At 38.2% G+C, this 9070-nt stretch overlaps 1 protein-coding gene across 1 annotated transcript; it reads left to right on the forward strand.

The window, feature by feature from the left end:
* The first annotated feature begins 866 nt into the window (after positions 1-866).
* tfa (transferrin-a) lies at positions 867-8711 on the forward strand. Its single transcript, XM_051402675.1, has 17 exons — positions 867-1002; positions 1093-1241; positions 2311-2416; positions 2514-2705; positions 3044-3173; positions 3443-3498; positions 4127-4290; positions 4420-4573; positions 4684-4847; positions 4947-5043; positions 5140-5160; positions 5594-5755; positions 5939-6089; positions 7089-7156; positions 7246-7427; positions 8065-8257; positions 8387-8711. The coding sequence occupies exons 1-17, from the start codon at positions 963-965 to the stop codon at positions 8431-8433; spliced, it is 2076 nt and encodes a 691-aa protein (XP_051258635.1). The 5' UTR covers positions 867-962; the 3' UTR covers positions 8434-8711.
* Positions 8712-9070: the final 359 nt, after the last annotated feature.

Here is a 9070-nt window from a genome sequence, read left to right on the forward strand (position 1 = left end):
AATTTTTTGCAAACTTTTTGCCCTTTTCTTGACTAATGTGACAGGGTCATTCACCATTCTGCCTAAAGTGGCTAAGCAATAATATAATCCAATACATAACTTCAGGTTTTGTAATGTCTTCTAGTCCCTCCAAAACTGTATTTTTCAAGTCACATCTGGTTACAGTATGAAAACTATCAAATACTGTAATTTTAGTAGAAGGATATGAAGCAGCAGTACTTTTACTTTTAGCTGTAGTTATATAATATAATATATTTATTTATATTCCATTTAGATGCTTGGAAGTAATATTTGCTTGTAATGGAGTATTTTTTTTGTCTAATTACTTCTTCCACAGCTGGTTAATGCTGCATATTGTAGCATATTGGTGTGAGTTACTGCACAGCAGAAATTCACTTTAACTTTCTTGTGTATTCTATGTGTTCTTTAGGATCAATAACCTATACAGCCTGATGAACATTATTTACCTTCAAAGGGAAACTGGAGAAGCCGTCAAACAGGAACACAGAATAAAACAAAAAGCTCACTAACACAAAAATAAATACAAAGTAAACATGCAACATGCATGAAAAACTGGATTGAAACAATTTAAGTTAATCAAGCCTTAAAAAGTAAATCTTCAAACACAAAAAGAATTTAAATCCTGAATATAAAACTCTTTTCTGCTCTTCTGAATGATTTTCAGATTAGTGCAAACAATGGTTGAATAGTTGCAGAGAAATCTGTGAATTTCCATCATGTGGACATTTCGGACTAATCTTTGTTTCCCTTCCATCCCCGTGTACCAGCACACAAAAGTACACACACACACACACGCACACACAAACACACACACACACGCACACACATTAGGAAACCTGAGCAAACTGTGTTTTTTGTGCAGCTCAGTCAGAGGGGTTTGCTATAAAAGCCCGAGCTGCCTCTCACTCTGCTCTGCTGACCTGGAGACCCCACCGCCCAGCATGAAGACTCTCCTCCTCGTGTCCCTGCTCGGGTGCCTCGGTAAAGACTTTTTTTTTATTTGATTAAATCATAGATTCATTTAACGCTAAATTGTATCTGCATTTATAATTCATTCAATTGCATTTGCAGCCACCGTGTTCGCGGCCCCCGCTGAGAAGGTAAAATGGTGCGTAAAGTCTGACCAAGAACTTCGGAAATGTACAGACCTCGCAGCCAAAGCGCCCGCGATCGTCTGCGTGAAGAAAGACAACACCATCGACTGCATCATTGCAATTAAGGTAAGGGCAGCAACATCATCCACAGCACATATATACAAGAAATGTCTTCATGGTTTCAGTCTTAACGTTTGATTTAATCCCGTAAAAGGTGGTAAATCTTTGGATATTGCAATGGTCAAAATGATCATTTAACCAGTAGTGGAAGAAGAATTCAGATTATTTACTTATGAAAGAATATAAATACCACAATGTAAAAATAACTTCATTCAAAATCTTAATCGGTACAAGTACAGAAGCATTACCAGAAAAATATACTAATATATTAGTATTAAAAAAATTTAAACTAAACTATTGTAATTTAATTATTATTATTATTATTATCATTATTATTATTATTATTAGTACTGATGTAATACTTTGTAAACAACATTTTAATCCTGTAGCTGGTGAAGCTATAGTTGTTATTGATGACTGTTTTCACAATGCTACTCTGCAAAGTAACTAGAAAATATACTTTTATATATCAACAAAATCTATGTAAAGTATACACAGTAAAAGTCCTCTATATCTATATCTATATTTTTTTTTTTTATATATATATATATATATATATATATATATATATATATACATATATATATTATATATTATTTTTGATGCATCATATAGGCTATAAATATATATATATATATATATATATACATATATATATATTATTTTTGATGCATCAACATGTAAGCAGCATCTTGTTTTAGCTGGTTGAGCTGCTTTATCATATTTAATCATGTGTTTTATTTAAATCTTGTATAGATTGCAAAATAACTATCAACCCCAGATTTAAAATCAATGTAAAAGAGCAAAAAGTACAATATTTCCTATAATAATCTGTAGCGGGGTAGAAGTATAAAGTACATTACATTAAACTATTCAAGTAAAGCACATGTATCTCAACACTGTACAACAAAACAGTGCTTTAATACATGTGTCATTTTTCACCACTGCATTTAATTACCAACAAAGTACGTACTAAAACATTCTGCATATATTTTGGAGCTGTTGGAGAGATCAAACATTATGCCGCTGGTTGGCAACAATTTCAGTGGTTTTTTTTTTGTTTTTTAACAATCAGGCTGGTGAAGCAGATGCCATCACTTTGGACGGAGGGGACATCTACACTGCTGGACTGAACAACTACGACCTGCATCCCATCCTTGCTGAGGACTACGGCACCGACTGTATGTTTACTGTCTTACTGTCAACTGATGTTGTCTGGCATTTTGTACAAGCAACACGTTTTAACTGTTTGCTCACAACTGTTCTGCACACATCCAGCTACGGACACCTGTTACTACGCTGTTGCTGTGGTGAAGAAGGGCACCGGGTTTGGAATCAGAGACCTCAGCGGGAAGAAATCCTGCCATACTGGGTTGGGAAAATCTGCAGGCTGGAACATTCCCATAGGAACTCTGCTGTCCATGAATTTGATTCAGTGGTCAGGCATTGAAGACAGCCCTGTGGAGGAGGGTGAGTTACACCAAATGTTAAGTTTGATTAACCTTTTGTTACCTTTGGACAGACCGGACTAGCTGTTTCCCTGTTTGTCTTGATGCTAAGCTAACCGTCTGCTGACTGTAGCTTATATTTACTGTACAGATACACGAGTGGTATCAATCTTCTTATCTGACTCTTTACAAGGAAGTGAATAATTGTATTAGTAGGCCTCTTGGATGCCCCTGTGGTAGATAAGACATGGTTTTAAAGTGCCCTCTAGGGTGCTAATCCTAACCCCGACTAAGATGTTTAACCATAAATGCGTCACAACTTTCTTCTCACTGGTGGCCTTTTCCTAAAATCTATTGCAGCGGTGAGCAACTACTTCTCAGCCAGCTGTGCCCCGGGGGCAACAAGGGGCAGCAAACTGTGTGAGCTGTGCAAGGGAGACTGCTCCAGGTCCCATAGGGAGCCTTACTATGACTACGCCGGAGCCTTCCAGTCAGTATCAGTCTTTCTTTGCAGTTCCACTATGACTTTTATCAACCTCTACACATTTATCTTCCAAATATGATAACCTGTCACAGCTCAGTCTGTAATCCTGTGACACTTTTTTTAATCTCATTTGATGCTTTTCTTTAAGCCTGCTCTCTCTCTCTCTCTCTCTCTCTCTCTCTCTCTCTCTCTCTCTCTGTGGAAGCACACTGTACTGCTGGTGACTACCAAACCTCTAATGCTGATGCACCTGTGGGTTGGTCTATTTTTGATAGGTGTCTGGTGGAGGACGCTGGAGAGGTGGCTTTTGTGAAGCATCTCACTGTACCTGGTCAGTAACACATGATCATCTCTTCTTATAGTTGTTGAATTATTATTTACTTATAATAAGCTCAGACAAGTAAACTGGTCACTTGTTTCTAATCTTTATTATGAGACTATAGAAAGTCTTTGTCTTATTATACTATTATTATTTATATTTCTCAATAACAACAAAAGAAACAACAGCACTATTGCCAGGAATCATCACATCTATATCACAATCTGAATATTATGGAACTTTTTCATAATTTGATTTCATAATTTTAATTTTATTAAAAGATTATCCATCATTAGAAAACCACTCAAGAGAAACAAAGGGGAGTAAAAAAGTTTAGTTAAGGTGAGAGAGGCAATGTATTATCTAAATTAATCTTAAAATCAAGTTAATTATCTATTGTAGGTAGATCAATCTGTAACTATTTATGACTAATTGCTTTTTTTGTCAGTTCCTCCTAGCTGATAGCTGACATAATACTTGGGATTGCCCAATATATCTGCAACCAAACACTCCTTTACTAAACATAAACTTTTAATTTATCAAAATGTGGTGCTAAGAGGACGAGTTAGAGATTTAGTTATTTAGAAGTGGAAGATTGGAAGACAGAAGCGTTTAACTAATTGTCGTGGCACATTTTCAGTGTCCGAAAGGGCCAATTATGAGCTGCTGTGCAAGGATAACACCAGAGCGCCCATCGACAAATATGAAACCTGCCACCTGGCGAGAGTACCAGCTCATGCAGTTGTCACCCGCAAGGACCAACAGATGGCTGATTTAATCTTGAAGACCCTCACTTCAGTACAGGTATAATACTAAATATTTATACTGCACAAAGAGCCAGTAGTAGAGTTGTTATATAAAAGGATTAATTTAAGGTGCAACTTGTGTTTCAGTTGCCTCACTAATGCATTTGCTTACTTTTTGCCTTTTCAGGACTTCAACCTCTTCTCCTCTGAAGCCTATGGACCTGCCAAAAACCTGATGTTCAAGGACTCAGCACAGAGGCTGGTGGCGCTGCCCCCAAACACAGATTCCTTCCTGTATTTGGGCGCTGAATACATGAGCATTGTCCGTTCCCTTAAGAGAGGTACTGTAGACATAAGCGTATAAAGCACACAACGTACAATTCATCAGACAAACGCATTCATTACACAGCAGAGACCCTGGCTTACGGTTACGTTTCACTTCGCTTTCCAGAGCAGACCCCAGCCGCTTCATCTACTGCCATCAAATGGTGCGCTGTGGGCCACGCTGAGACAACCAAGTGTGACACATGGAGCATCAACAGTATGGGTGCTGACGGCACCACCGTTGATTGCCAGAATGCCCCCACAGTTGAGGAGTGCCTCAAAAAGATTATGGTAAAACACTCTTGGATCAAAATATGGGAATCTGTTACTAGCTTGGGATTTATTTTTTGCATTTGTCTCTCATTATCTTTTGTCCTACTTATCCTGCAGCGTAAAGAGGCTGACGCAATGGCAGTGGATGGAGGACAGGTGTACACAGCTGGGAAGTGTGGTCTGGTTCCTGTTATGGTGGAGCAGTATGACGAAGGTACGAGATAACCCAGAAACCACATCACAAACAATCCTGTGTTTTACTTTATCTTTTCTACATGAGTAATATTTGCAACTTTATCTCTCTCCACAGCAAAGTGCGCCAACCCTGGAGGTAAAAACCTGCCCGTACCGTATTTCTGTTTCTTTTGGCCATATGTGCAAAATTAAATGTTAAAATAGTTATATATTTAGTTTCCCTTGTTCTATTTGAATCCAATGAACTAATCATTATAATTAATCATCTATATTGCAAACTTTGTTCTCCATCTGTCTAGGCTTATATGCTTCACTATGGATAAATATCACATTTTGCCATGTTCAGCTGACCTGTTGTGCACCTGCCTTAAAGACTTTCTAGGTTATGCTAACAGTTAACTGGGATTAATTACTTGCACTTGTACAAATTGAACACTATTTTCTCAAGTACCAAATTTCATGGAAATGACTTTTGACTTACCTTTAGATTAGATTGAATGAACTATAATTAATAATTATCTGGTGGATAGTTTTCTGATTCATGGTATGTACTTCCACTCTTGGAGCAGAGGCCTCTTCTTACTATGCTGTTGCTGTGGTAAAGAAGAATTCGGGGGTGACCTGGGACACACTGAAGGGCAAGAGGTCTTGCCACACAGGCCTTGGCAGAACAGCTGGCTGGAACATCCCCATGGGTCACATCCATAGTATAACTAATGACTGTGACTTCAGTAAGTAACTGTGTGCTGCTTCTTCCAAAACATCTGCGCATATACTTTTAATTTGAAATTGCGTTAAGAATATGATATTAATAATAATATGCAGATTTCTGTAAACAAAATGCAGAAAAATGTGAGCGTTAACACCGACACACCATACTGACTCTACTATATTGACCTCCTTCCTCCCCTCAGCTAAGTTCTTCAGTAGCGGCTGTGCCCCCGGAGCAGACCCCAGCTCTTCATTCTGCACTCAGTGTGCCGGCAGTGGCAAAGCTGTGGGAGATGAGTCCAAGTGCTCTGCCAGTGCTGATGAGAGATACTACGGCTATGCTGGAGCCTTCAGGTAAATGAGTGAAACTATTCCTCTGCATAAACGTTTATGTGCATGTATGTTCAAAGAATAGTTTGACATTTTGGGAAATACGCACATGTGCTCTTTCTGAGAATTAGAGAAGACTGGTGCCATGTCTGTATGGAGCTTAAACCAGGAAGTTGTTAGCATAGAATAGATTAGCACAAAGACGGTAAGCAGAAGGAAACGACTCTCTCTTCAGCAAGTGTCTCTAAAGCTCTAAATAAAGCAGCAACAAGGGACTTCATTTTTCTTTTTTTCATTTTTGTATATGAAAAAATATGTGGTTTTATGGGGACTTGCGTGCTACTATAGCTCGACAACAATGTTGCTGTTTCACCAAGAAATGGTAACATGCCCTTAACTACCCGCAATGAAAAATTATAAAATGATAAGCACTTCAGCTTGTGTATGGCTTAAACCAGGGGTTCCCAAACTTTTTTCTCCGACAATAGATACACAAACCCCCAATTTGAGATGATTCTGTCTTAAAGAATCCCCTCTGAGTATTTTTTACGACTTTCTAAGTCTAACTAAGTCTTCAAAGCTAATCAATGATCAAACTGGGACCACTGTAAAAAACAATCATTCCTTTGTTGTTCCAACTTGCAAAAAAATGATAAAACCAAATTCAAGGAACCCTGTTGGTCCTCTGTTGGTCCCCTGACCACGCTTTATGGCTGTTAATAGGCGTATTTTAACTTAATTCTTCATGCTAAGCTAATCTTTCCATCTCTGTACGTAACACAGACATGAGAGGGGTAATAATCTTCTCATCAAACTTTTGGCAACAGACTATCACTTCTGTTTATGGGTGTGTGTTTTTATGTTGTTTGTGATCCTCAAACCTCTGACAATTTTCCATCGTTAAGTGATACGCAATACATTTTTTAACCCATAAATCTATTTCCAAAAATGGGTTGAATTACTCTTCCAGAGCACTGTGCTTAGGGGTGAAACTTCATCTTCATATATTGCATGTCATTACAGATGTCTTGTTGAGGGTGCCGGCGATGTTGCCTTCATCAAACACACAATCGTCAGTGAAAACAGCGATGGTAAGAGACTGACACGGACCTGTTTGCATCTCAACTACGACTGTATTTATAAACTATAACCTTCTTCTTGTCATCTCTTCTTGTCAAAGGTTCTGGTCCAGCGTGGGCAAGTGGTTTGAATTCTAATGAGTTTGAGCTGATCTGCCCTAACAAGAACCCGGTGCCAATCACTGAATATGCCTCTTGCCACCTGGCTCTTGTCCCCGCACACGCCGTGGTGACTCGCCCGGAGAGCCGCGGTGAGGTGGTCCGCATTCTCCAGGACCAGCAGGTCAGTGGTTATTTTTTTTAGTGTTGCTTTTAGTTTTTTGTTTGTTTGTGTTAAAAAAAATATTCCTTCACAATAACTGGGAGGTCAGCTGAGAGTCAGAAGAAAGTTTTTTGGTGTTTTTGCAGAGACAATATTGCATTACATTTGCACTACATATTATTGTATATAAGTGGCCTCCCAAAAAACTCTTCATCCTCAAGCAGACCAATATTATCCAGCTAGGTTTCTTTTTTACTATAGTTGATACTTACATTTTTGCTGATGTGCTTTGTGGCACTTACAATTCTTACTCATTCACGTTCTGCATGTAGATGTTTTTAGACCAGAGTCCCTTCTTTGTTTTCACTCAGAATTCACATAAAGCAAATATTTAGGTGAAACTACTACAATAGGATATTGGGTACAGTTGTTATGTTGCACTGAGGCATAACATACAGGGTAAAATTCAAAAAGAGTGTTTTGAGGGAATTCTTTGCAAAATTATTTTACAGGTATTTTCCTCACTTTCAACATAATTTTTCACCCTAAAACTGTTTGTTTTTTGTCTGACCTTAACAAAGACGTTTAAATAACAAACAAAATTTTTTTTTAAATGTCTGTTTTATATATTATTATTATTATATTTTTTTACTTCTAGGCAAAGTTTGGTAGCACTGGCAGCGATCCCACATTCAGACTGTTCCAGTCAGAGTCAGGCAAGAACCTCCTCTTCAAGGACTCCACCAAGTGTCTCCAGGAAGTCGGAGCTGAAACATCCTTTAGCACGTTTCTGGGCCCAGACTACATGAATGCCATGAATTCACTCAGACAGTGCAGTGGGTCCACTCCAGGTGCGTACTATTGAAGGTTATAATGTGGGATACCCTTGAAGCCGAGACACATTACACTCACCATAGCTAAAATACGTGTCTGCTCTGCATTCTCAAGTGTGTTTTTTCCGCTTTTTCTCTTCCCAACAGATCTGGAGAAATCTTGCTCTTTCCATTCCTGTCAGCAAAAAAACTAGTGCCAACCACGGACCCTGTGGTGCCTCATTCAGCCTTCAGTGATTCAAGCAACTTACCCACACTTCCCACACACAACCCAAAAATTGCATTTTGTATTTTCCTACTGCTCTTGTTGTAGACCTGATTTCAGAAATTCAACCAACAGATACATATCACTACCAATAAAGCAACTATTCTGTGACCAATCATGTCCTTTTGTAGCTATTTTCATGACCTGTATTACTGGACCACCGATGTTTTGTTAACACTTTTCTCTAATAAAGCATTTTTATTCCTCTTTTGTGGTGACATTGTGGTTTGCTTTGGTGGCGTAATGTATCATATCGCTAGAAAGTACATACTGTAGTCATATTGTAATTGAAGTAGTATATAAAGGGACAATACTGTCAAATTTGCTTCCAATGTAACTTTAAATCTTTGTTGTAAAACTCTCTTGGAGTCTAAAAGGACTCATAAAAACCGTGCATGGACTTAAACATTATGTATGAAGCAGACAAGCACATTGCAGAGTGCCATTAATAATAACAGGTAGGTCTACTGTAAGAGGTGAATGAACATGATAAGAGATGCAGCCCAAAATGTTTTACAACTGAATAATCAATGTAACAGTGATCAGGTAACAGTCACACTTTTACA

Source organism: Dicentrarchus labrax, unplaced genomic scaffold, assembly GCF_905237075.1.
Source record: "Dicentrarchus labrax unplaced genomic scaffold, dlabrax2021, whole genome shotgun sequence".
In the NCBI taxonomy this organism is placed as follows: domain Eukaryota; kingdom Metazoa; phylum Chordata; class Actinopteri; family Moronidae; genus Dicentrarchus; species Dicentrarchus labrax.

Bases quoted from the DNA above. Each gene is read 5' to 3' on its own strand.
- tfa (XM_051402675.1), top strand. From the start codon at position 963: ATGAAGACTCTCCTCCTCGTGTCCCTGCTCGGGTGCCTCG. The intron at 1,242-2,310 runs GTAAGGGCAGCA...TTTAACAATCAG, and splicing joins ACTGCATCATTGCAATTAAG to GCTGGTGAAGCAGATGCCAT. The intron at 4,574-4,683 runs GTACTGTAGACA...TTCGCTTTCCAG, and splicing joins TGTCCGTTCCCTTAAGAGAG to AGCAGACCCCAGCCGCTTCA.